At 43.4% G+C, this 26986-nt stretch overlaps 2 protein-coding genes across 4 annotated transcripts in view; one reads left to right on the forward strand and one right to left on the reverse strand.

Annotated features, from left to right (window-relative positions):
* The first annotated feature begins 7555 nt into the window (after positions 1–7555).
* Positions 7556–22689, forward strand: NEMP2 (nuclear envelope integral membrane protein 2). Its single transcript, XM_063162513.1, has 9 exons — positions 7556–7656; positions 9983–10098; positions 11569–11797; positions 11971–12043; positions 13024–13117; positions 13803–13917; positions 14586–14811; positions 17038–17214; positions 19217–22689. Exons 2-9 carry the CDS (start codon positions 10009–10011, stop codon positions 19440–19442), a joined length of 1230 nt encoding a protein of 409 aa, XP_063018583.1. The 5' UTR covers positions 7556–7656; positions 9983–10008; the 3' UTR covers positions 19443–22689.
* MFSD6 (major facilitator superfamily domain containing 6) overlaps positions 22690–26986 on the reverse strand; it is a 28942-nt gene continuing 24645 nt past the window's right edge. For 2 of the 3 annotated variants that reach the window (XM_063162511.1, XM_063162510.1), the window contains exon 7: positions 22690–24875. In XM_063162511.1, the coding sequence (XP_063018581.1) occupies positions 24693–24875 (183 nt within the window). In that variant the 3' untranslated portion in view covers positions 22690–24692. Of the gene's footprint in view, positions 24876–25095; positions 25115–26986 lie in introns of all 3 variants that reach the window. The other variant, XM_063162512.1, reaches the window with a different exon arrangement.

The raw sequence follows: 26986 nt of genomic DNA on the forward strand, positions 1-26986 counted from the left end.
TTGGCTTATGGAGCTGGCAGGATCTCCTGGTGTGTTTGCTATTGGAACTTCTTTGAAGCAGGGAACTGTGTTTGCAAGCTCACTCTGGCATGTCTCCACACCAAGGAAGCTTGCTCAGAGCTGGGAGGTGCCAAAGGTCCAAGTCAGCTGGCAAAAAACACCTGCCTAGGGATGCTTTCCTTTGGACATGCAGTTCTGGGAACAAACTTAAAGTGCAATGACACTGAAGAAAAGCTCTTTTTTCCAGACCATGCTGTTTTTGAAATTAACACTTAAAAAGGTTTTTTTTTTTTTTCCTCAGGAGTGAAAGAAAGTATCCAAGCCAGAAATTCAGTCCCCAATTAACTTCAACACTTTGACATAAATATTTTATATCCTTTTGCATTCATATCCATAGTATAGAATTACAAAGGCCAGAGCAATGCTGTGCAATTAAAAAAGCTGAAAGTGCTTGGAAAAGGAGTTTTGACTTTCAACCTGGAGTCACTCTTGTCCCTGCATCTCTTGTGTATTTTCAGCATTATATACCCATATAATCCAGCATCCTAATCCTCCTCCAGGCACCTGTGCCTCAGGTACTGATGCCACAACCTTTGGCAGATTTATTACAACACTGAATGTGGCTTCACATCCAGAGGAAATTGGAGCATGAGACAAGGCTGGTCATGAGTAGATGGTAGGAACCACAAGGACCAGCCCAGCATCAGCCCTCACTTTCTGAAGGTGTTCTCACTCCACACTGCAGTAAACTGGACAGCAGATAAACCAGGCTGTCTCCCTGCTCAGCAGGAAGGACGTGTCCTTCCCCAGTCCCAAACAACCAAGAAGAACTTCCAGCTCTCACCAACACCTTGCCCTGCTAATGGCATGAACTGGGCTCTCCTGCTGTTTCACGCTCTGGAGATGTGCCCTGCAGCCAGGAGAAGCCAGATTTTCACACAGGATCAGCAGCAGAGGAATCCCACTGACTCCAACAGAATCAGAGCAGCAGGACACAGAGAGAGAGAGAGGTGCAAAGCTGTAAAGCCCCTGGACAAGTCCTACTGCAAGGGCATTTGGCAAGTACCTTTGTTGCATTTGGCACCAGATCAGAAAACTAAAGCCTGCTGGTACTTTGAAGAGTAAGCCTCTCTGCTCACCTTGCCACACTCTTTCTTTGTGTTATCCTTTCTCATCCTGTCAGAATAGATGCCAGAGCTGGAAATACTCACTTTGTGAAGAGCATGAATCAGGGAGAAGTGACTTTCTTGAAAATTCTCTGGCCACTGTCAGAGGCAGGAGCCCAGGCTTGTTCAACCTTTCCTCTGAGTCAGCACAGCAAGTCTTTACCTTCACTTGCTGTCTGGCACGAAAGGAGAAGAAAAGCATTTGTACTCTGCTGCAGTCACCGTCACAAAGATCCTGTTGTTGCCAGCAGGAGCTGGTACGGATGTCAGGAGAGGCTGAAATGACTCCATCAGGGAATAATTGTTAAAATCTATTTGGGGCACATCCTGCATTCCTCAAGTACCTGCAGGAATGGCTGTGACTAGCAGGGGCAAAATGACGGTACATCCTATGCTGGCTCTCCCTGCCTCGATGTCCATACATGCACCAAGTATGGCTTGCTTATCAGCATTTTACAAAAAGATAGCCCTTTAAACAAATTACCTTGTTTTAGAGAAAGACATTGGAAAGCTGCCTATGAGTAATGTATAATGTAAATCCATTAATCAGGCAAAGCCACTGGCATATCTCTACCTAATCATTCCATAGCACTCATTTCTTTGTCTCTCCCATGTTTGTATTCAAATAGAGCAAATGCAGCAGTCAAAAAATTCTGAGCTGGTGAGGGGAAAAAAAAAGTCATTAAGTAGCCTGTTCAGAAGTGCACAGAAAATGTGTAATGACAGAGGACTGTATCTGAAAGCAGGAAAAGTAGGAATTTCAGAAGGCCAGGCATCCTGGGAAGGGAGGGAAGCATGCCAAGGCAGCATGCTCTGCCAGCCACAGGAATTGCACACTGATGGACTCCACACGGGTGCAGGCTGTAAGGAACAGCGAGCTGTGAAAAGAAACCATCAACAACCCTGACCAGACAGGCTCTGAGAGAGCAAGGAGGTATTTCAGGTGGGTTAGAGGTGCCTGGTTGTGGCTGTGCCAGTGGCCACCTGCCTGAGCTGGACCTGGCAGAGCTCACACAAAGAAAATAGAAAGCAGCAAGACACTGAAAAACTTAACGGGTCAAACAGCAGTGGGGAGCCACAGGCTGCCTTTGTGTTGTACCAAAGAGCTGGAAAACATCATCAGAACCTTCTTAATAGAAAACAGCCTCCTTTGATCTAAAAGGGCTTGACAGGCTCCTTTGACAATACAGAGATTAATCCTGAAGGTAGTTGAGCACACCAGGGCTAAAATTTAATTTCAAGAAACGCTGGAAAGAGAATAATTCTTTTCACGTTTGTTTAACAGTACTAGCAATTCATTCTTCCAAAAGTGATTGGTCAAATCCCAGGACAATTACTAAAGGCTACTGTATAAATGTGGAAACAACAGTCAGTATAAAAATAAATCTGAAGGCACAAGACAGACAGACATGCACTTACCCATAAATAAATATTGCTCCCATGGCCTCCTTACAGAACCATACCACCTTCTGTGGTTTCTCATAGCAAACACAGGGGGTTGACTACTTCTGTTAGTTCTCTTTCCTTCCCAGGCTCTCAAGGTTAGTTTTTAAATGAAAGACAGAGGGATGTTTTGAAGTTCATGACAGTGGGCAAGCCCTCTTTCTCCACAGGAGGGATGCAGCAATAAAACTGGTCCTGCCAGGTGCTGACCTGCCTGTCTGTATGGGGTGAGGGGTGTCCAGCTGCAGTGAAGCCCAGGAGTCTGAGATTCAGTCAGGATGTCAACATCAGTGGATTCGAAACCATCTGGAATCAAAAGGAAACAACAGATTTAGGTAACAACTAAGCTAAGCCACGCATCAACCAGTGGCCTAAGAGCCAGAAGTGCTGATTTCTGAGTCAGCACACACTACTGGCATGCTCTCTTCTGGCATCTCCATCCACCAGAGGGAATGTCCCTCCCCAGCACACTGGCACAGACACAGGCTCCCTCACAGCAGCACCCCCATCCACCCCTCCCACACCCAGCACAGCCTCCCACAGGAGAACATGTTCCATTCTGGGTTTTCTGGGTAAGCAGTGACCCACCACAAATGTGTTTTCTCTTGGGACCATTCCCCATGGATAAATCCATGTAAGGTATCAGTGCTGCACAGCAGCTCAGGGCACTCTCACAGCTGCTCTTAGGCTGCATCAATGCTCCTTCACAGAGGTAACAAAATCCCTCATACTTGTAAGCAGGGGTTCAGAACCTCTTGAAAAATGAAGCTTATAACCTATTAATCAGTGCAAATTTAACATAATATATAAGAGCTCGTGGTCAAAAAGCCCAAACTGCTTCTCTCACACAGATTCAAAGCAAAGAAGGAATCCAGTCAGATTTGTATCACTGCTTCCTTGCTCTATAAATAGCTGCAACTGCCATTCCAAAAATAAACCAGATAAATATTTAAGGCCCACTGCTACTTAACTTACTGTTATGCTTACATACTGCTTACTGTTGTGTAAATCAGGAGAAATATCAATGAGATCCATAAATTCACCCCACAATGCTTTGCTGAAGTCAGAGGGAAGGACTGTTTTTCCAGTGATTAAAGAAAAGTCCTTCTATGAACACTTCACCATCAGCTTTCCTTCCCCTGACCTACAGATCCCTTTGACAGCCATGGGAAAATGAGCATAAGGGGAAATGCCAAGAAAGCTGCTACAGTCCTTTTGCCAAATCCATGGCATGGATAAATAATTTTTTTTTAAGGGCACCTCTGTCCTATTTAATTTTTAAGCTTAGCCTGAACAAGGACTGCAAGAGATACCTGCTCCCTACAGCAGTTTAGGAGAAAGCACTCTGCTGGAATTTTCTATCTACCTTGGTATCTACACTTGTCAAATAAAACAGCAATTACCCTAAAACTACTGTAAAAATAAGCAGCTATACTTTTCTTTTGTAGACAATTTGTCTGTCCCCAAAATAACTCAGTATTTTGCCCATGAAATACTTCAGACTAATGCACTTCTGAAAAAAACAGTTGGAGATGAACAAAATAGTCTCAAATAGCTCTTCTATCTAAATTTAACTCAAAGGCCCCATTTTACATCAAATAAAAAGACAACATAATGTACCTGATAATGAATTGCATTATTTGTGAGGGCCCTAACAGAACACAAATTATTTGTATTACTGGAATAAACATTCAACAGAATCCACCAAAACAAGTGAAACTATTTAAAGGAAAATACAGTCATCCTCCATCCTGAATAAACCAAGGGGAAAAAAACCAACCCAACCAAACCAAAACCAACCCAAACTGTTCTCAAGCACGCACAGGTATTGTGTTAATCTGATTTCATGGGAAAACTAAAGACTCAAAGGCTGCCTGTTTTGCTATTTTTCCTTGCTTTTCCAGGAAACCAAATATTAAGTACCTGGCTCACAAACCTCCAGCAGTTGATCCCGCTTCCTTTGACGTTCACCTCCTACGAATGACACAATCCAACACCCACATACCAGCTCTAAGAAATCAAGAGTGCTGTTGCTTCAACAAACCCCCATGCACTTGGGGCTAGCCAAAGAAAGATGAAACACCCTGGAACCCTGCAAACAAATTATACCCACTGCTGACGTAAGGAGGGGGAAGGGAGGGCAAAGGGGAAAAAAAGAAAAATTGAATAATCCATAGGAAGCATCCTTAGTCATCCAGAGCAATGTGTTGAGATTTTTAACAGCACACCTGGAAATTGAAAGCCTCTATAAGCTCTAGCTCGAAAGTAAAGAGCAGGCTGCAAGTGGGCAATGAGCATTACCTTGTGGTGTGGGAATGGGACTCGAGTGCCTTCTGCTCAGCCTGGCCTTGCAGGTGCTGCAGGGAACTGGGGCTGCCTCCAACAGCACGAGAGCCCGAGGCAGGCAGGGCTGTGGGAGCACAGAGGAGCTCCCTCCCCACCTTACACAGCTGTGGCCTATTCCTGCTGCACAGGCCAATAAATCATCAGCAGGGAGCACCTGGGGCCTTTGTGGAACAACATGGATTAATAGCATCAAGAGGATTTGGTATCCCATCTAATACTGCACCTAGACGAGGGCATTGTGGATGATGTTGAGTGTTTTAGCGGTCACAGTGTATGGGGTGGCACGACTCCAAAAGCCCAGGAGGAAAACACATGCTGTGGACATGGCTCTGCCCTGCTCCCCTTCGTCCTTCCCCATTATTAAAGTGTAAATTTGTCACGTGTGGAGCTTGAGAGCTCTGCATGCTGCATCCCAGGAATGTCCCCCATCACTGGGACCAACAGCACTGCTGCCTGCCACGGCCAAGTCTTCCCATGAGTGCTCCCAGCCAAAAGCAGTTCTCAATTTTCCGCAGCTGAAAACACCTGGGAAGGGCAGAGGGGCAGAGCTGGCCTGCACCTATAAGTGACCTCCCTCTTCTCCCCCTATTTTGAATTATATTTGTGAGCAAACAGATAAAAATACCACCTTTAAGCTCAGAACCCCAGCTTTGGCCTGAGCACCACCACCATTTAGGAAACCAGACAAACAAATGGGAAGAAAGGAAAATGCTGCATAATTACTCAGAGCCACCCTGAAAGGAGGGCTGCTACCAAAACCACTGAGTCTCTTTTATTGAGGATTTCTTACTGCAGGAGAACGCTGCCTAATAGCTGCTATATCCTGTTTGAGCGAGTATATTCTCCTCGGAAATCAAGCAAAGGTTTCTAATAGTTTTTGACAGAGTGTGGTCCCCTAAAGCTACATTTTCTGTCTGATTCATGCTGACTAACTGTAACCCTACAACAGTTATTGAAAGTTAATTAGCGGTGAAGTGCTAAGAGCTCTAAAAATGAAAATACAAGCGAGAACTGAATGCAGAGTGTCTCCCTTCCCAGAAAAAATACTGTCAAGAAGGTTAACATAGCTGAAAAAATATTCCAAGTTGAAAATGTGAGAGGGATTCCTCTAATAACTTGGCTGTGATGGTCCCTTGTTGTGTAGACACACAGCTGAGAGGTAACACATTCCTAAGGGTTTATCAGGACCCAAGGAACAAACCCCAGTATTTCTTTCTTTATAAGATTTGCTAGAGGAAGTGCCTGGAAAGTTACATAGAGACAACACCCAAGTTACATAAAGACAAAGATATAAATCAATGACTGCTTCCTCTGGGGACTCAAGTTTGTCAGATGTTGCACACGCTATCAAATCCCAACTATTTTTGCCCTTATCCTTCACTTCCTCAGAGTTTGCAAGGAAAAATCCACAGTTAGATGTGAGCCCAGCCAGCACCAAGCGGGTGTAGGAGGTGAGGCGAGGAGAGCCACAGCCCTGCACCACCCACTCCCTGCAGATGTAAGCGCCCAGACAAGGTGCGAGGCAGTGGGCAGCACCCTTCAGGTGTTAAAAAAGCCCATCCTGGCACCCCCAGAAGTTGGATACAGCCCTAAACAATAAAAAATTAAAACGAAAAGCAACCCTCACGCAGAGAAGGGGCATTGTTCTAAGAACAAGGAAGGGAACGCACTGGAGCAAAGCAAGTAGGTTGGAAAAGCCAAATGTAGGGCTCGGTATAAAAATAGACAACAGTGATGCCAGAATGCCTTGGCAAAACTGTGTTTATTGATTTTCATAGAATAGGGAAAAAAGCTCCAGCCCTTTCCACCCCTGACTGGTGACTGTGACTCACTAGCGATCTAAAATGACTGCAGTGAGCAAGCGGGGACTGAGCTGAGTTGGACCTCGCTCACGCCTCACAGGGTTGACAGGGGAGCGGTGTCCTGCTCCTGGCTCTCCCTTGTGGCTGCCCAGGAAATACAGAATAGCTGTGCATGTTCACCTCCATCGCAACAGCCAGCAACACTTCATTCGGGCAGGTCCTCTGGGTGGACAGAGGGGCTGGTTAATGTGCGGTTCAGTGTCTGGCTCAGGCACCGCTGCTTGCCGAAAGGCACCCTGGTGACCTGGTGACCTTTCCCTGGGGCTGGGAACAGGGTGTGTAAGGAGGACATCCACCGTCTCCGTTCAGCTGGGTGACCGCCTGGGTTGAGGTCTGCAAGTGTCACAAGCTGTCCACGTTTGGTTTGGAGCTGCTTTACACCTTTACTGGGCAGCCAACACTCTCACTCTGAGGGGATCACAATGCAAGGACACGCTTGGGCTGAGCGGTACCTTCAATGCTTTTCCTCCTCCTTTCCAAGCCACGATGGTTTTCCTCCTCCCCTCAGCGCCAAGGAGGGCAGAAGAGGAGTGCAGGGCGGGCTGTCCCCCTCCAGACGGATCCCGCAGCCCCGCACAAGCTCCGGGTGCCGCGGGTGGAGCCCCGGGCCGCCGGCGGCCCCGCGGGGGGAGCGGGCAGCGGGGCCGCACCGCCCCTGCCCCGCCCTGCGCGGGCCGCGAGGGCCGAGCCCGGAGCCGGCGGCGGCCGCATGGGTCCGGCGTGGCCGCCCCGCCGCCGGCAGCGCCCGCGGGCCCTCCCGGGGCCGGGGCTGCTGCTGCTGCTCGTCCGGCTGGCGCTGCCCGGGGCGGCCGCGGGCAGCGGGGAGGCGCCGCCAGCAGGTACTGCCCGTCCCCTCCCGGGCCCGGGGCAGGGCGGGCGCTCACAGGCCGGGGGTTGCTCAGCCCATCCCTTCGGGAGCGGGGACTCGCTCCGCTCCCGCTGTCCCTGGGCCCCGCGGTCCCCGCTGCCGCCCAACATGGCGCTGCCCGGCTGACGGCCGGGGCCGCTCGCCCCGCCGGCAGCTGCAGCGGAGCCGGGGCAGCCGCGGCCTGAGGCGCTCTGCCGTGTGCTCCGGCGCTCCCTCGCAGTACGGGTCCCGCAGGACGGCCCCGCGCCGTGGCCGGGGACAGGGAATGGGAAGCGGTCCGGACAGGACACGGAGCCCGCACCCGGACAAAGGAACCGCGGCGCACTGAGGGCGGGCGCGTCCCGCCCGCTCCAGCGGCGGGGCCGGGAGCTGCCTCTGGGTGTGCGGCTCCCTCTGGCTTCCTCAGGAGCTCGGGCCAGGGAATAGGGTGCAGAACAGGTCTTTTATTAACGTGTTTGAGGGCAGGCAAACCCCTACAGGCTGTGCTCAGTTGTAGTAGCAATAAGGAACTGGAGAACCGGCTTCCTCCTTGCATTGACGTTCTCGAGTCTTGGGCATCCTCTGGATTCTGCAGCAGATACTGATGGCTCATAATTTCGAATTTCTTTGCTTGCAGTCTTAGAATTTGAGTTACTCTTCAAGTGTGTCCTCCCAATAGCTAAACCCCGCACCACCTCAGAGTTACTTATACCGAAGCATGTCTCCTTCTGGAACATCATTGTCTCACTCTGTGGAGCTGATGTAACATCTCAAGCAGCTGTTTTTTCTCAAGAAAAATGCCTTAAAACTATGGGTGGTAAGAAAATACCTGCCAGCCTTGCCCGTGGATGACATTGCCGTTGACACGGATGGATACTTTATCCGTGGTGGCAGGAAATCCTAAGATGCCCTTCAGGGGAGGTGTGGACTCTCTGGGCTGTGTTTTGGCCCTGCCATTTCCTGTTGCTGGATTATCCTGGTTTTAGGCCTGGGTAGTGCCCAGCCTCACCTCCCTGCTGCGTCAGTGACAAATAATCCTTCTGCAGCATCGTGCCATGGCTTTTGTGAAAGTGCCTGTCTAAAGGTACAGCCAGTGCTTGTCTGAGCGGTTGTGCTCCCTCCCACTGGTTTTGCCACGAATGAAAATGAATCCGATGGGTAATTTTTTCACAAGAAAAAAATTTTAAGGTTAAACCAGTTTAGTAGGATCGTGTGTGGACAATAATTCTGTAATGCTATAATAAACCTAAGTAAGAACTATAATAAACCTGAGTAAGAACATCTACACAGTATTTTTCACTGGCTTAACTAAATTTGTTAAAATATAATTTAGCTTAATTTCATCTTCCTTATAGAGACACAGCAGGTTTTTACCTGGAAACAGCATCTCCTTGTCTGGGTTGAGATTGCACATACCCATTTTGCTGCTCTGAGTGCATGACAGCATGTTAGCAGTTATTACTGAGCTTGGCTGAGACCTACATTTTCTATTCAGTAAGCTAGATGAGTCCCTCTATTAGGATGTGTAATTATTTCCTCTATGCTTCTCTTTAATTATGTTCTTGAAACACTGTGGTAATGCACTGTAGGATATATTTTACACATGTATATAGATCAGAATGTATCTGAAACTTTGCTCCATTAATCTTTTAGGTCCACTTTTGCTCAAAAGTGCAATCTTAATTCTGAAGATCATAGGGGCTCACTAAGGTTTCAGGAGGGTTAGAACAATTCACATCTCTAATTCAACAATTTATGGTGAGCTGTCAGTGCAGTTCCCTTATTACATGCCATGGCTGGACTGGGACAGGAGAAAAAATGTTCTAAAAAGAAGAGTTGTGTGATTTAACATCACAAACATTTCTGAGGGAGAGGAGTATGACTTTTGTGATCAGCAGCTGTGTCATGTGCTAAATGACTGTGTTAATATGTAAGTCTGTTTACCTGCTCAGACTCCCACAGTTGCATTCACCACTGGTACAGGGAACTCTGGTGGAGCTACACCCACTCATGGCAGCAGTGAATTTGGCCCAGAGGCCTTATTCCAGTGCCATCAAAACACTGACGCTGAAGCCAAGCTTTTCTGGAGTACATTTTTTAAAAATACCACCCTCTTTTGTTTTGTTGGGTTTTTTTTTTTTTCCCAAAGGTGTTGCAGTTTACTTTGGAGTCTAAATGACTTGATTAAAAGTCCAATTTGAATTTCCATCTAAATCATATTGAACATGTTTCTGTCAGGATTTACAACAATGAAATGGACTATAATTAGATATTTGTATTTGACACATGCCTAAAATTAACTTTTTTGCTTCCCCCAGGTAAAAACTGCAGCTTATTGCAGGAAATGGATGTCATCCAGAAGCAGGATGAAAACTGTTACTGCTATGTGCAAAACAGAACCATTCACTTACAGTACCTGTGGTCAACTATCCAGGTGAGAGGCTGTTCTGGGGTCAGTCAGTACATTTCATGTGAGCTTTTCCCAGCTAGTTAGCAGGATCAGGGCAGCATCTCTATGGAATTAAATAGCTGTGACCATGATATAAATCCAGCATTATGAGCCTCCAGTTGGGATGCAGTGAGGTTTCGTCTCTGCCTTAAGAGTGTTGTGGTGCGACAAAAACATTAATTCAGGATTGTGTATTATTTTCTTGCACGCCTTTTCTGTTGATGGATCACTGTTAACCTCTGCAACAAATGCTTCTGCCTATCACCAGCTGCCTTTATGGAACTTCTAAATCTGAGGACTACATGCAGTTCTGTGGCTCTCTCACCACAGCACACCAAAGTGTAGGAACCAAAGGCTCGTTAGATTGTGACTAATGAACAAACAGCAGCAGCAATGTGTTTGTTCTCCTGAGTTAGCAGAGGGTCATCTTACCAGACACACATTTAGAGATTAGCTTGAAGAAGATAAAAATCCCTTCAACAGCTAAAGGAGTGAGCTAACCATCTCCATGGTTCCTTTACTTTCCTGAGAAGTATGTCTCCAGACAAAGGAAGGAAATAGTTTCATTTTGTCTCTGTTGGAGGACTGTTCTCTCAGGTATCCGAAAGTGGAACATCACTTTGTTCCCAGGACTTTTCCTCAGGAACATGTTGCAGGTGTTTTTATGAATGGTAGCAGGCTCCAGGTGGTAGAACCCTCCATCAGTCCCACAAACTTTCCTGGAGTCAGTGTTTAAAAGCAGGAAGTTCAGATTTTTTCCACAACAAACTGCTTGCTGACACATTGTCTCCTTTCCCAGTACAAACCTGGTTTATTATCCGTTGCATCACTTTTTTGCACATAGGTCTTTGTTGTCTAGTAGGCCCTAAAGAATGTATCAGAGTCCTCAGGAAAATCACCTCAGCTTAGAAGATGGACAAGATCTTTGATCAGTTTGGTGGGAGAGGGCACTGGGACCCAGAAAAAAAAACTTCAAAATACCCAACAGGAATGTGCTTCTATTTAAATTTCTGGTTATGCTATCTTTCATTTTCCTCATCCCTCTTATGTCCCCAACATGAAGATTGCATTATAAAGAAAAGCAAATCAAATTTGTTACAGTTCAGGAGGGGAAGGAGGAAGGGTATGAACATTCACAAAACAAACTGTGGTCAGTCAGATATCACTAGCTTTGTTAGAAATTTGTGTGTGGGCAAGTGTCATAGTAAAACCAAACCCACTGTGCTTTTGGATGGATTGAGGTCCCTCCACTGAACTTTGCTGCCAGTGAGTTCTCTGAATTACCTTGTAAGGTATTAATTGTAAACAATTAATCTTTGCATAATATAAATAACCAATACTAAACCATTAAGACTGATTTTCATTACCACATGCATGGCTGATATGCAGTATAATTCACCAAACCCCACAGTGATTGTGAGCTGCTTCTCTGTGTTTTCTGTTCTTTGTTTCTAGATAAAAGTTAACAGCAGAGAAAGGTTCCGGTTTGAGCCTATTTCAGAAAAAAACAACTGCCGGAATTCAGAAACTGTTTTTGAGTTTGTTGCATGTGCTGTTCAAATCCTCTGGAAGCCAGAGACATGTACAGAAACTTTTCTGAGCATAAAACAATATGGAGAGGACGTTTGTTTCAAAATACAACCCTTCAAAATTGAACCATACGTTGTGAGGGTGAAAAGAGAAAGTAAGTACCAAATCTTTGAGTTCAGATTACAGATGGCTTGGTATTGCCAGTGCTACTGAATGTACCATCTCTTCTGTAAGAAGCTTGGGACTTTTCTGTTGATATTTTATATAATCAGCATTTCAGACTGAATTACTCTAAAGTCAATTTCTATTTCTTTCCCCCCTTTTTAGTGCTAGATGGAAAGCTCTTGTTTTTGTTTGTAGCTGGAATTTTTCTGTTCCATTTTGCAAACAGCCTGAGCAGGTGAGTACTGGCTGCTTTTGACCTTCTTTCCCAAAGCTTGTGCATCTTTGGTCTGTTTTCTAAGCTAAAGAGGCAGTTCTTTGGGAAAGTGAAATAAGGAACTGAATATATATTTAAAACTTCCTCATACCATTTGTGTTTGGACAGATTGTGACATATCTTGGAGTGCCTAATGCTGTTTATCAATCAGCTGTGTTAGGGTTTTTGTATCCAAGCTCCCTGCACTGGGGGACACCAAGACAATCAATCCTCAGTGGGCAAGTGTGGATCAGAAAAGTCCTTTTTCAGACCACTGAGGATAGCTGAATGCTAAATAATGCTGATTATTAATGATGCTTTTCCTTAGAAATAAAGTCATGTGGGGCCTCTTTTGCCTCCACCTTTGTGCCAGCCTTTCTTCTGATGCACATTTTTCATAGCACATAAGGGAGGATACTCAGTTGTTACAGCAAAATATGTGCCCACAACTTCAAAGCAAAGTGAGTCACAAAATAATTGTCAGGAGGCACCTCTGAAACAAGCAGAGCAGCAATAGGTTTTATAGCATTAACTCTGAATTAAGAAGATGGAATTTATAAGTGCATATGCTTAGGAGAAAAAACTTGTGGGTTTGTGGGGGGTTTTCTGCATTTTAAATTAAAATAAAACTTCTCTTGCAGTGCAGAACCATATTGGTTATTTCATTTTCGTCTCTGTACTAGAGACTAGAAGGTCAATGCAGGCAGAAGTAGTGTGAGCTTTAAAAAACCCCAGCACAGTCTCTTAACCTCTAACAACTCCAGTGACCTTAAGTATCTCTTGGGAATTTTTCCTTACACAGATTTAATACCTGAACTGGGCCTGCTTACTGTATAACTACAACTCTAACTTACAGCTGATTTAAGTTCTTACTGAACATCACTGCTGTTTGTACAAATGTTGGTGTCTTAACCAATTACAAATGATACTTCTCACCATATTCTCTGTTGTTCTCTTTACAGGAGTGCCAAGTTCTTTTACCTTTCTGGAGTAATACTGGGTGTTCTTGCTCTGCTAGTCTTTGTCCTGTTGACACTTAAAAGGTTTATTCCAAGGGTAAATCTACATTTATAAAATAAAATAATAGTAATCATCATAATACAAGAAGTGACAGTACAGAGCCAGATTCTGACCTTGTTCTGGTTTTGTGGCCAGGTAACTGCACTGAAATGACTGCAGCATTGCTTGAATCAAGTAAATAGAGTTAGGTCAGAGTCAAGTTCTATTTAGCTTCCTTCTGAGTTTAAACTGAACAGGCATTGGTGATGTACAAGAAGAGTTTGTTCTGAAACATAAATTATTTTCATTGAACTGGAGCTAAACTTACCTTTGAATCTATGAATCAATTTAAATAAAAATACAGTGGCAGCTGAGAGATTCTCTTCCATTCACCAAAGACAATTCATTGTAAGGCAGATGGGAATTTTTCCTTTAGTTTAATAAAGCCTGTGCATTCCCATAATATTGCTGAGATATGTTAATTGGGAACATGGCAGTAGGGTTATACTGTGACATGATACACAAATACAGGGATGCAGTTGCTCTGCTTGGAATTGATACTGTGTTGTAGCATGCAGAGGACTGTGCAGTGGAAGTCTCAAACCCCGTAGGTCTAAAGAATTTAATATCTGCTTTTTCCTGTGAGTTCCTTTGGAAACAGTGGTCCTGATTCTGGCTTGAATTTTTTTAATGAAGTTTTTTTTTTTCACTTTTTTTTTTTTTTTTTTTTTTTAATTTCTAGCACAGTACCTTCTGGATTTTAATGAGTGGCTCCTGGATGGTCTCTCTCTATTTTATTTACTGCTTCAAAGAGAATATACAGTGGTTGTGGTCTGAACACAAAATCTACCTGTTGGGTAAGAAAATTATCAAGAAATGTGCTGCAGATTTTGGTTTAATTTAGTGGTCAGATGAATACCTGCCCATTAAAAAAGAAAATCAAGTGACTCATATAGAGTTCTGTTTTCTCCTAAGCCACAGATGTTGAAATATTCTAAAGGTTCCTAATCCACTCAAATGAGTGTTTACTCACATTGTATCATTGAATAAAGAGTTTGATGTAGAGGACTGTAAAGTTGTAAGAGATGTAGAGTTCTGAGAGCAGATTTTGCTTGCATTATTTGTTCATTTATTTGCTGTTGTTACATACTTTTCCTGTAAGAGCAAAAGGGCAGCTCCTCTGGTCTGCAGCTTGCTGGATGTGGGAAATGGATGCACACATTGGGAATGGGATGTGGCTGCAGGGGCTGACAAACCTATTGATCTGGCACCTGCCTCAGCATGGTCATGTGAGGAGAATTCATGTGCAGCCCACAGCATTGGCTAAAAGCTGTTCAGAGATAACCTTGTGAACTCTTGGCACACTTTGGAAATAGAAAGCACATAAAACATCATGCAGTTACCTGTAACACAACACAGGAATCAGCAGGCTACACTCCACAGCAGCTGCCAGCTTTGGGAAGCAAAGTAAAGGTTCTAGGGGTAGTTTGCATCTTTTTCTCCATGTCCTTTTCTGTTCCTACAGGGTATTTTCTGGCTGTGGGGATTACCAGCTTTGCCATTAGCTATCAGCATGGGCCGCTGACCACGGAGCTCAGCATAACCTTGTTCACATGGACACTCCAATTAACAGCCTTTGTCCTCATCTACTTTGGAGTCACCATCCCTCAAGTTGCATATGCAGTCATAGCAGTCAGCCTCTGCTCCAAAGGCCTCTGTTACCCCCTGGGTGCTGCCTGTCACATTGCCAGGTCTGTGTCTGTTTGTGAATGTCCAAATCCTGAGAGAACCAGGGAATGCTGGAAGCTGATCATGAAAAAAACCCTAGACTTATACCACATATACGCCAATAATGGTGTATATATGGAATTTCTAGTACTAGTTCAGAATTTTGCCAAATGTAAAACTGCCTTAGGAAAGGTTTAAGGTCCAGAGACACAGAAATGATTTTCCACTTGGCAGTTTTAAGCATGAGTTTTGTTCTGTGGATAATGGAGAAGTGTGACTGTGTTCTTAAGGACAAATGTAGCACCTTCTAGTCCACAGCATATGGCAACCAGAACATTTCTGTTTGATTGATGAGACTGCAGCAGTACTGCCTTGGTTTGATGTGTAGTGAGAGAAGCTGCAGGGAACTCATATGGAATCCTAGAGATAAAACACTGAACCATCACCAAGGATGCAGCTGTTCAAAAGTGACAGTCCTTGGAGGTTGAAGAGAGTTCAGAGACTAAAATCACATGTCCACAAAATAGCATTCTCCATGATTTTAGTTTTTCTCCTTTTCATTCATAGAAGCAATCTCTCAGAACTAGGGAGATATTCCTCAGCATTCCTAGAGGCCCATTTACATTTTGGAATTGAACAGGAACTGCCTGCAGTAGGTACACCTTAACTTGCTGAGTGTTTGCAGTAGCAATACAGGAACAACGTGTTTGCTCATCCTTGAATTTGAAGTATGCTTTAGCACAAGTGCAATGCTCAAATGAAGATTCTAAAAAGCCTTGCCAATTGACATCTGTTTTTTACCTTCAGGGATGGATGGCATCCAGCTTCATAGTCTTTAGTACAGACTGTTCCATAGCTGTGGACTCTGCTGAACCGCAGAGAAGTAGGAAGAGGCAAAGGCTAGAACTGGCATAACCAAAATAATAAAAAACAAATAATTTGGGTTTTGTTCTTTTTTTATACACACTGTTTACTTTTGAAAAACATACTGCTTTAGTCTTTATCTTCTCTTCTTACATGCTGAAGTATGAAGCAGCTTGAATTGTTTTTATTTTAGGTAGAATTTGTCATTTGTTGTAGACCAATTTTTGCCTGCAGTTGAGGAGCAACAGCTGTTTCAAAAGCAACATGTAAGATCAGCACCTGTTGTAAACAGGTTCAGAATGCTCTGGAATCAGTATGATGTGGCCACAAGTTTTACTTTCAAGTTTTACTCTGAAACACTGTAGTTTATTCTTCATGTCGTTCTTTCTTTTTGGTTTTTATGAACTGATGCTTCTATAAAGAAATACAGCTCTACAAGTAATCTCTCTTAGGAGAATGAAAAGGGCTTTTGAATTTTTCTGTTTCAAAATCCTTAAGTCACAGCACCAAACTGTGAGGCCACGATGCCAGATACACAGTTCAGAGCAGCAAATATATCAAAATAATTTAAAGTCTTGCAGTATTTATTGTTAAGAACAGTGGATCTCACTGAGCCAGCAAGACCCTTCACCATTTGGCCTAAGCAACTACTACAGTTCTCTGCTTTAAAGGGATAAAAGAAGGAAAGTTAAATGCTGCTGATGTTGGAGCAGGTGTTTTTATACAGAGCTGAAAGTTTTATGGGCATCCAGCCCTTGCTTATCTTAACTCATCACAACATTTAAATTGAAAGCAGTTGACAGAAGGAAACAGAACATGGCATACTTTCTAATTTATATCTAATTATATTATACATCACTACGCAGCAGCTAAAAAACCATCCGATTGTAAACATTTTGGCCTCAGACTACTCAGTTTTGTAATTCAGAGCAAGATTTAAGAGAAGCTAGCTAGTAAACAACATGAACAACTCACAACAGGCTTAGAGCATTGCTTATCTTTGATGTAACATATGCAGACTGAGTTTTGATTCAGCCCATGTCTCTGCACAGACTCATTTTGCATTTTGCACCTTAAAATGGCTGAGCAAGCAGCCATCTCTTTAATTCTGTGAGATTCTAGTCCATGCATACACAATAAGGACCTGATCTAAAGCTCATCTGAAGCTCATTAAATATCATGTGAAATTCTACAGCTTTGGTTAAGACCTAGGGTAAACAGGCTAGCAAACATTACATGCCTTGCCCTCAAATATAAGAATGCAGCTTGTTCTCTTAAAAGGGTAGAGGTGACTAATGCATTTTAATAGCAGGTATAGAGAAAAAGGACAGATAATTACATGGCAGAAGACTTTATAAATACTGTTTATTTTCATTTTGTTCTAGAAAAATGAAGCATCACTTGAAATCAAAAAAATTGGTGTTTAAATACCTTACTGAAGAGGAGTATCGAGAACAAGGTGAAAGTGAAACGATCAGAGCTCTGGAGGAGCTGCGCTCCTTCTGCAGGAGCCCTGACTTCCCATCATGGATAGCTGTATCCAAACTCCAGGCTCCACACAGGTAAGAAACCTTGGCTTCTCTAAAACAGGAAACACATTGCACACCTAAACACACTGCAGACCTAAATGCCACTGCAGGCACTGTTCCAGATGTGTTTATCTTGCATATCCCACTCAGGACCACAGCCACACCTCTCGAGGGGATTGCTCGCTGATGGCATTGAATTTCTCTTTGTTCCTCCCTGACCACAAATTACTCTTGGCAATTTGCAGACCTTCACAGCTGATTCATGGTCACAGAACTTAAAGGCTTCCTACAGTGCCTCTGTAAGCCCTTGCAGTGACCCTGGTGCCTCTCTAACCAGTGAAATTGCCCTGCTTCAGGTTTTAGAACAGTGCCCTTTTCTGTGGTTTAAAACTGGGGCACAGTGAAGATACATACTCAAATATTACCTATAGTAAGCTCTCCAACTGCAAATCTGCAGAGTCAGGGAATCCTATTATTGAAGTACCACTATCTAAGACTAAGTATACAGAGAAAGAAATCAATACCTGCAACGAGCAAGTAGAACAGGTAGAAGAGCTGTGCCATGTATAGCTTAAGAGATAAAACTAAGACAAATATAGGTCAGGAAGGGTCAAGCAAGCAAAGCCAGAAAACCCTGTAGAGTATAAAATTAATCATAACACTGTATTCCCATCAAAACAAAAACTTCAAGAGATCAGAAGCAGAGTTTCAAATATTAGCCAGCCACAAAAACTTAGTCCTTGCCACAGAACCAATTGTCACCATTTTAAAGGAACCCCAGTCAGTTTGGAATTTATTCAGTAACAAGTTAAACCAGTTTCAGAACCTTCATCTTCCTTGGACTGGCACGCAGACAGCCTCTCTGCCAGGTTTTATAGATTTACTGTTAACCAGTCTTACTTTCTAAGCTGCTTGCCTTTAGAATGATGGAGAGGGAAAAAAGTGAAAGCTTACTGTTGTATTGTAAAATTAAATACCACCAAATGTATTGACACATATTTTCTAGCCATCATTTCATTAATAGAGGTGTTATAGACTGTTCTCTGGTTGTGAAAAGGGAAATAAAAAGGAGAACCAACAGCAAATCAATTTGGAGAACCCCTCCCAGCTCCCATTAAGCATCAGACTGTGGTTCATCCCAAGGCAAACTGTTCCCCATTTAGACTAACAGAGCTTCCAAGAACAGTGAGGTGACGACATTCATCTCACAGAAATGTTAAGTCTGAAATGTAAATTATTGATCAGTTTACCAGAACTCCAGAATGTAGCTGCATTTCCTTTTTCATACATTTCTCTGATGCTGTCGACACTTACCCAGGTGTCAGAACTGCCGTCTGTTCCCACACTCTTGCCAGAAACCTCCAGCTCCGTTCTCTCTCCTCAATGGAGTTGCCCACTGAAAGGAAGATTGGTGGAGGATTGCAGTATAGGGACAGTGCTAAGTTCATGCTTTGTTCTGGCATTTACTTGGAGAATTCCCAGTCTGCAGCTCCAGCTTCACTAGAGGCAGGAATTCTTTGGGAAGACTTGAGCTCAGCTTGCCCACAGTGCACACACAGCACCAGCAACAGGGTGACTACATACAACGTAGGAGTGCAGAATTTTCAATTTTTCCTTTCATTAGCAATATCAACACACCTGAATTCTTGCAGCCTTTGTCTCAAATATGCTACAGCTTTAATTTATTTTTAGAAGCTAAAGTACCAACTACCCCACTGTACAAATGCTTAGTCTGGATTATCCTGCAAGTACTGACAAGATGTGAAAACGAAGTTAGATCTTCTTGCTTAGTCACAAGACCTTGCAGATGGTTTCCAGAAGAGCAAAAGTTACTTCTACAGAAATACTGAAAAGATGAGCTGGGAAAACCAATCTTTGTGGTTGTTGCCATCCGTTATTGGAACTTCCCCTCATCTGCACTGCCCATGGGGATGTCCTTACAACACTCCTTCCTAAATAGCAATGCCTCTAGAATTTACAGTATTTCTTCTTTTTATTTCTCAGTTGATAACTTCTCCCTTCCAAAATTTGTCAGGTTTGCAGCTTTTGTTCTGGGATCTCCCCACGTCTCAGCTGCAGAAACAAAGGCGCATGATGAGCAGTATGGCATTGGGAGCTTCTTCCTGGAAGAGCAGCTCTTTGAGACAAGGGCACAGTTTGAGCAAGATGAGCCAGCCAATTCTGTCCATGAAGAAGATGAGGAGAATGAAAATGAAATGCATTCACAAATTCCATTTCCATATGCTACTGAGCTGCCCTGAGCTTTGAGAAATAACAACAACGAGACAGAAAACACGCTTCTCCTAGAAAGGATACAGAATGAGAACTCACACTTGGCCTTTTCTTGTGGTTGCTTGTGGACAAAGAAGGATCTTTGAAAAAAACTCTTTCCTGTATCACCAATGTCACCTGATTATTACCATGGGGGCTGTTCAAGTGAAGAGGAATCTCATGCTATGGGTATTTTCACTAGGAAGACAAACATTGTGTATTTCCAAGGCAAGTACTGGAGACAGCCTGTCCACCAGGATGCCTTCTTTTACCAAGAACACTACCTCTAGTAAACAGAGAATCTGTTTTGGCCCTTTCCATCAAGTCCTCTGTGCTGAGCACTAGAGGGAGGAAAAGCCATTTTTAATACTCTCCTTTTTACTCAGTACCCTCTGTGTCAAGACTTCTGATAATGCTTTTAGAGTGTTGATAAACTGTGTTTGTTGTTTGTGAGACTTTTATAGAGAGTTGATGCAGCTGAACGAGGTTTGTTTCCCCTTCTGGCTGGGCTGGTCTGTTAGCTTCATCCTGCCTCTGCCTTTAGTTTTAAGCTCCCCTTGCTCCTCAGAATGCTGCCTGATTTTTCACCCTCTACCCATATTATTCCATTCTTGACCTCTGCTGTAGTTACACAGCATTTTGTTCTTTCTAAGTCTTTGTTTATTTACATACTCTCTTCCCTCTTGTACAGATCTTCTGCTAAACCTTTCTCTAGCCCTCTGCTTTTCCACCTCTGATAATGGTTTGGGAGAGGTTTTCCATCCCTAAACATTTTTGCTATTGCCTTCAGTTTCAGTGTCAGCTTACCTCAGGCAGGTGCTGCTGTCTATTCCAGGCCTCTGCAGAGCTCCAAAAAGGCCACAAAGGCTGAGGCTGTTTCAGCTGCTTGGAGAAGCTGCTATTAGCAGAGCCAGAGTGCTGCTGTGAGCCTGGAACTGGGAATGCAGATAACCCACACAGAGCTCCACTGGCCTCAGAGTACCCAGGAGTTTGTTCACTGAGTAAGAAGCAGAAAATCATTGCTGGAAAACAATTAGGGTAAAATCTGTCTTTTTCCTTCCCTTTCTCAGCTGTCTGTGGGGCTTCTCACAGGAGAAGCGGGGAGGACCAGAGAGAAATTTAGGCAGTCATGTGTCTTTCAGCTTATGTATCACACAGTCCTAGGCTAGGGAGTAGTGTGTGTACCTCAGTTCACCCACCTGAAGAAGTAATTTCTTTCTTTTGTTCTTTAGACTGTCTTTCCCTGTATTCTTCTGTTCTCACTCTGCTGTTTTCCTTTACTGTCTTACAAACTGCAGAAGACAAAAGACCATTAATTCTGATTAATTCACCATCTGATCTCACAAAGCCACTGGGAACTGTGAGCAATGGGGAGCAGTTGGTGCTCAAGAAAGGCATGTCAGACTGGATCTGTGTGCTTTAAAAGGGCTGGCTGTCCTTTGTGACATGCCTAGTGGTGCAGCATGACTTCAGCAGTGCAGGTGCTGTCCTGGGTTCTCCTTGCCCATCGCTGCAGCAGGGACAAAACCCCTTACCTCCAATGGTGCTAAGTGTGGCCATACCATAATCCAGGAGCTCCTCTGTGTAACAAAGGACTCAGAGTTGGTGCTTGAAAGCTTTAAAGCCTTACTGATGTGGTCGTTTCTCCTTCATATTGCTTCAGCTTAAAAGAAACACTTCCATTTTACAGTAAAGAGACACTTAACACCTTTTAGTGCCATAAAGTTTTAAGTACCTATGCAGAATCTAAAGCATGTTTAGCAGAGAAAAGCCACGTCAAGCAGGTGATCCAAAGTGCACTTGCTGTTAAATCAAGAACATTCAAAAATAGAGCAAGGGTTCTGTTTAGGAAGGCTACTAGCAGCAAGACTCACCTTTGGCTGGTGCTACCAAATCCACAGCTAAATTGCCACCCACACTTGGGAAGTCAGGTTTGGCTTGGGGGGCTCTGGCACTAGCCACAAGCAGTTGTGAAAACAGAGGAAGGCCTCATTATCTTGGCTGGTTTGGGAGAAGGGTGAAAACTCCCCCTGAACCATGACCATAGACCAAATCAGTTTTATTTTATCTTTGTGTCACCATCATGAAAATGGAGTAATAAAATCATTACGGATTAGGCAAAGGATACTCAAAGAAATGTCTTAATGATTTTTGCATGTTTTGAAATACAGGGTTTTTCAGTGTACTTCATAGCTAGCCATGAACTCCCATCCAAGCAATTTGAGGCCAAGGAAGAGAATCAGATTTGTTTGAGCTTTTGAATGTCCTCTCTTTGGTGAGGTAGTGATGATTACCCTTTCATAATATGGAGGCATGTAAATACATAACATGTATTTACATACAATGGCCCAGATTATACATTAAGGTAGTATTTTACCTAAGCAATATGTTAAATGGAAAAGCCCCACCCCCCACCTTAGTTTAGGTAATTACATGTTTTAGAAGAATACCAGGTACACCTACTTCAACAAGGAAAAAAGTAAAAATGCAATAAAAATGAAATAAAAATCAACTCATGCTGTATGTAGTTGTGAGATCCACTGTCTGGCAGGGATGGGTAAATACTATCCAAAATAGAGCAGGAAACTATTAAATACATGCAAAACAGAATGGCAGCAACAGGAGAAAGATGATGGCTACCTTATTGGGTAGCTAATGGTGACCTTAAAAATCCTCCCAAGCCTGTTCCAACACTGAAAGGGTTTCATAAACAAGACCCACCAAAAGCAGCTGCTGTCACTGGAGCCCTGTTCACTTGCACAGTGCTCCTGTGATATGTGGAGATGACACAGCCTTACTGAAACACAATTGTTAAGTACTGTTGTTTTGGTTTTCAGCTAGAAAATCTAGGAACAGAATCTAGGCATTAATCCATTGCCCTAACTCTTACAAAAGCCTTTCTCCCTTAACAAAGGATGTTACATTTTTCTGTGTTCTCTGCAGTGTTCACAGTGATGCTCTGCACTCTTTCACACTGACCAGTTTACAACACACATTGGTTTGTCCCTTACAGCCCCTGCACCCCACAGAAGGGAACTGGTCCCTACAGTCAGATTTTATTATCAAATACTATTTTAACACAGTGCAAGAGTAGTTCCCAGGCTCTTGGTTCAGCATCCTCCAGTGACTTTAGTAAAAGGTCATTATCACTGAATTATTTTCACTTCAGGTTGGTTATGTTCACTGCTGACTCTAATATGAACAAATAAAATAAAAGTTCATGTTGATACTATTAAATATGTTATGGATATTTTATATTTCTTACCACAGTTTTTACAGTTTCACAAATATCAAAATCCAGGTGTACATGTCCATTTTGCAACATAGAATGACTATACAATTCCAAAAAGAGCAGGCATTTCAAATACACAATTCTGAAGTGTAAACACAGTGTACAAGCTCTTCACTTCACAATCCAGGTGCTATGCAGTAGCAGCTGAGGTAACACCATACAGCATGAACTCAACAAATGGTTGGTTAGCCTCAAGATGATTTTTAGCATCCTTCTGTCCTGTCACCTGTTCAGTCTTTAGCTCTCCCCCAAGTTATACAAACATACAATAAATACATTTCTGATTTTAAAGGACACTTAGACAAGTCATGAGGATTTATGTGAGTACAGTACATTTAAGTTCAAGTGCAAAAAAAGTAACTAGTGGCTAGTCGTTGATGTTTCTTTTTATTGTCTATGGTGTTGGTCCCAGGCACTGCCAGAACGTGGGTTGTTCTAAAAGCACAGCTAAAGCACAGCTACGGGACACCCCTTCAGTCAAGCTAAAAGTTGTCAAAGTGGGTAAACCTGTGCACCCCCTTTCCTGCTCAGCTGCTGCCACCTTCCTCTCCCTGACTCTGGGCTCCTGCTGGCCTTGCCTCTGCTCAGCTCAGCCCCTCCCCATGGAAGGCCTCGTACCTCACACACATCTCACTTCCAGGAGGGCAGCGCTCCCTCAGCCCCAGGGGAGCAGAGTGCTCAGCATCTCCTGGGAACAAGCTGCTCATCTGAGAGCATGGGCCAAAACACTGTCCTGACTGATCCCCTGACTCTTCCCTGAGCCCGAGGATTTCCCTCCAGCAGCAATTTTCACTATGCACCAGCACGAGCTGGCTGCAGACAGTATTAAGAAGCATGACAAAACATAATCCAAAGTCCTCCAGTGTCTTGACATTGGGCAAAGTAACTTCCTAAACATACTGCAATTGAGTTACATTTGCTTCCTCCTGAGAATCTCACTCTACTTGATTTCTGCATCCACTACTTTGCCCCTATAATCCTAAACATTTAAGATTTTTAGGTGATTCCTCCCTACCCCCCCCCACCTTCCCTAGGCACTTAAAGCTTACTTTTTTCTTAATAAATAACCATAATAACTACACTGCATTAAATAAACCCCTGTATAGATGAGGAAATAAAAAACCCAAAAAGATCACTGATCAATCTCAGGCTGTGCAATCTAGATCAAAGACTCCTGTCTCAATATAACATCAAACCTAAAATTACCCAAATGCACACAACCTTATGCCCACCTGCAGGGCTGCAAGCACAGAGGGTAACTTCTTCAGAAGCTTTCCTCCAGCTTTTGTGTGGCACTAAAATGCCAGTTCAAAACCTTTGCTTTGCAGAAATAAACTTCCATCTCAAACAGCTGAACATTAGCTTCAAAAACATATTATTTGAATATGCATATGGTTTACTTCATCCCTCACCATGATATTAAGATACATTTTCTTAAGCTACTCTGTTTCTGAAAAATCTTTCCAGAGATACTTTCCTGACATTGCTAGAATTATTAGATCTGGTATTTTCTGATAGACTATTCAGGGAAATTCAGTGTCTCTCTTAAAAAAGCAATTTAATTTTGATTTGGGAATAAATTTAAAGAAAAAAAATTATCCAATCAAATCAGACACACTGTGCCTCAACAAATGAGGAGTGAACTCCCTTTATTCCACAGATGGTAAAGAAATTTCATAGCACTTGACTCAGCTTTAGCAAAGCAGCTGAGAATTCTCCCTACCATTATATCTGGCCACATCACTTCCCTCAAGAATCCGACCTTTTGGCTTCCCTGCTCATGTTGCTCTGTGTAGTCATATGAATATTCTTTATATAGTTAAAAGCTTGCACTGCATCACGTTATGATTGTTAAGATGAAGGAAGTCCTACTTTAGAGCTCCTAGTCCAGCGTTTCCCAGGTGAGAAGCAGAATTCCATGCACTGGATTTGGTAAGATGAGCGCGCCTCAGGGCCCTGCAGCAGCAGGCTGAGCATCACCATCCGACACCACGCGGCTGCCATCTGCTTGGCAATCTGATGGTGCTGCAGCTCTTGGTGCTGAACAGTTTCTGGACTGCTCAGCATCTCTTGGATTCTGGGGTTGTCTTGCTGAGCTGGCTGATGAAGCACTGCAATTCTCACTGGTTTTCTAAAAAGAGGGGAAAGGATTGCATGGCAAAAGTCAACAGAAGTACTCAGGACACTGTCCCCACTGGCACCCCCCAGATGCATTCAGGCACTGCTGGAACGTCACAAGGCACTTGCTTTGAATGCCCACAACATAAAAAAAGAGTCAAATTTAAAGCAGCAAAGCAAAAAAGGTACATTTAAATCCAGATGACACTAACAGCAAGCAGACAGCAGCTTACCTTCCATATCTTTTCCTAACTGCACTTTCCCAAGAAGCATGCAAAAAACAAACTTGTGTTTCAAGGGGAAAAAAGCAATTAACTGGTCTTCAAAGTGTTTAGACAAGATAATTATTATGACTAAGCAAGTCTATAACTTTTTTTTTCATGCTTCTTAAATACAGTTTTTCTCAGTTGATCCCACCCTCCCCAAGATACTGTTCAGACTGCCAGAATTTTTGCTGTATTGATGTACAAATCTATCCAGTCTTCTCAACCAAGCCTTATCAGGGAACATAAGAGCACATTTAAACACCAGTTACATTCCCAGGGCTGAAACAGCAAATCTCCACACTAACACATTTCATTAGAAGGTGATGCACTGCCTATGGTTATTTGTTTTGCACTGAAGCATAGAGAATAAGGCTAGTATGTCCTTTGGTTTGAAGGACTATGAGCAAGCAGAAGCGAAACTAATCCAAAATCTTAATGAAATAAGAAGGAATCATTTTTGTCACTAATTCTCTGTTCACTGACCCTCCTTCCAAATGTTCTATTTTCATTTAAAGGAAACTATTTAACAAATCCAGTAAGAGAGCTTGACAGCCTTTTCCTGGTTTCAGTATTTCAGTATCATCAGCCTAAAATAAATGACTGAGCCTGAAATATTTTGAAGCAAATTTGTCCTCTTGGAGCACTGAAGGAGGGATGAGAAATTTTGGAGAATACACATGATGAAGAAAAAGATATAATTTTCTTGGTGCATTGAATTTTGGCACATTAACAACTACTTTTGTATCAGCACTGTATTTTTACAGGAATAAAAGCATTGTGAAGAGAACATGTGCCATAGAGAACAGGCACAAAAGCCCTTCTGGCACTTTGCAGTGCTCAGGGAAGCAGGTGGGCTGTGTCTGGCAGTGCTGGACAAGTCACTCTCAGACACCACACACCTGCAAAACATCATTTTCTTGCCATGTCCATTGCCTGACTTCTGTGTAACTTCTTTCCTCTGATTTAACAGAGGGCAGCTTACACTAACCAAGACACTGAGGACATTTGCAATGGGAAATTGAGCAGTTTGTTTGGACACATTACTTTGATGTCAGAGACCCTGTGATATCTTCAGCTCACATTCTTTGACTCTGAAGAAGTTGAAACCGAACAAAAACCCCAACAAATCTAAAGCACGCCTCTCACACATTTCCAAGAATAAAGTCAAGTAAGAAAGACAGGAGGTCACTGACCAGGTGAAATTCCTACACCCAGCTCTGCTGATTCACACTCATATCCCAAATTACCCATTTCTAAAGACAGCACTTGTGGAAAAAGCATTTCTGTGTTTACGCCTACTGGGTGCAAGAAGGAACCTCGCCCAGCCTGAACTTCAGACAGGTAAACACAGGGCTGAGACTGCCCATGCTGTTCCAGCCCTGACTGACAGCACCTCCCTACCTGGCTTAGCAGTGTGCTCCAGCTCCAGCTGCAAAGGCATGGCCAGAGCATTACAAGTTCAAGATCCAAGCCCATCCAACCACTGAGGCAGCTATTACAAGCTGCTCTGTGGGGAGACTGAAGGGTAATGGTGCACAGTAAGCACCAGACACCAGATATTTTAAGTCCCAGGATAGCTCTTATCTAGGTAAAAAAGAGATTAACTTCTACAGAAGGTTTTGTATCCAGTCAGTAGCTGTCTGGCACACAGCAGCCATGTACATGTCTGACAATGTCATCTAAGGAAGCAAAACTAAATAAAATTAATTTTACAGTCTGTTAAGCAGCTGTGCATCTTCATGTTCAATTATCACCTTGTTAATTTTGCAAAATGCATAACCTGCAGATTCCAACTAACATGAAAAAAAAATGTAAACTTAAAGGGAATACAAATATATCCAAGTCTGTAAAATAGAGT

This window comes from Melospiza melodia, chromosome 8 (assembly GCF_035770615.1).
Source record: "Melospiza melodia melodia isolate bMelMel2 chromosome 8, bMelMel2.pri, whole genome shotgun sequence".
Lineage (NCBI taxonomy): Eukaryota > Metazoa > Chordata > Aves > Passeriformes > Passerellidae > Melospiza > Melospiza melodia.

Excerpts from the sequence above, each read along its gene's own strand:
- NEMP2 (XM_063162513.1), top strand. The coding sequence starts at position 10,009 with ATGGATGTCATCCAGAAGCAGGATGAAAACTGTTACTGCTATGTGCAA. Across the intron at positions 11,798-11,970 it reads TGTGAGGGTGAAAAGAGAAA|TGCTAGATGGAAAGCTCTTG; the intron begins GTAAGTACCAAA and ends CCCCCTTTTTAG. Across the intron at positions 17,215-19,216 it reads AAACTCCAGGCTCCACACAG|GTTTGCAGCTTTTGTTCTGG; the intron begins GTAAGAAACCTT and ends AAAATTTGTCAG.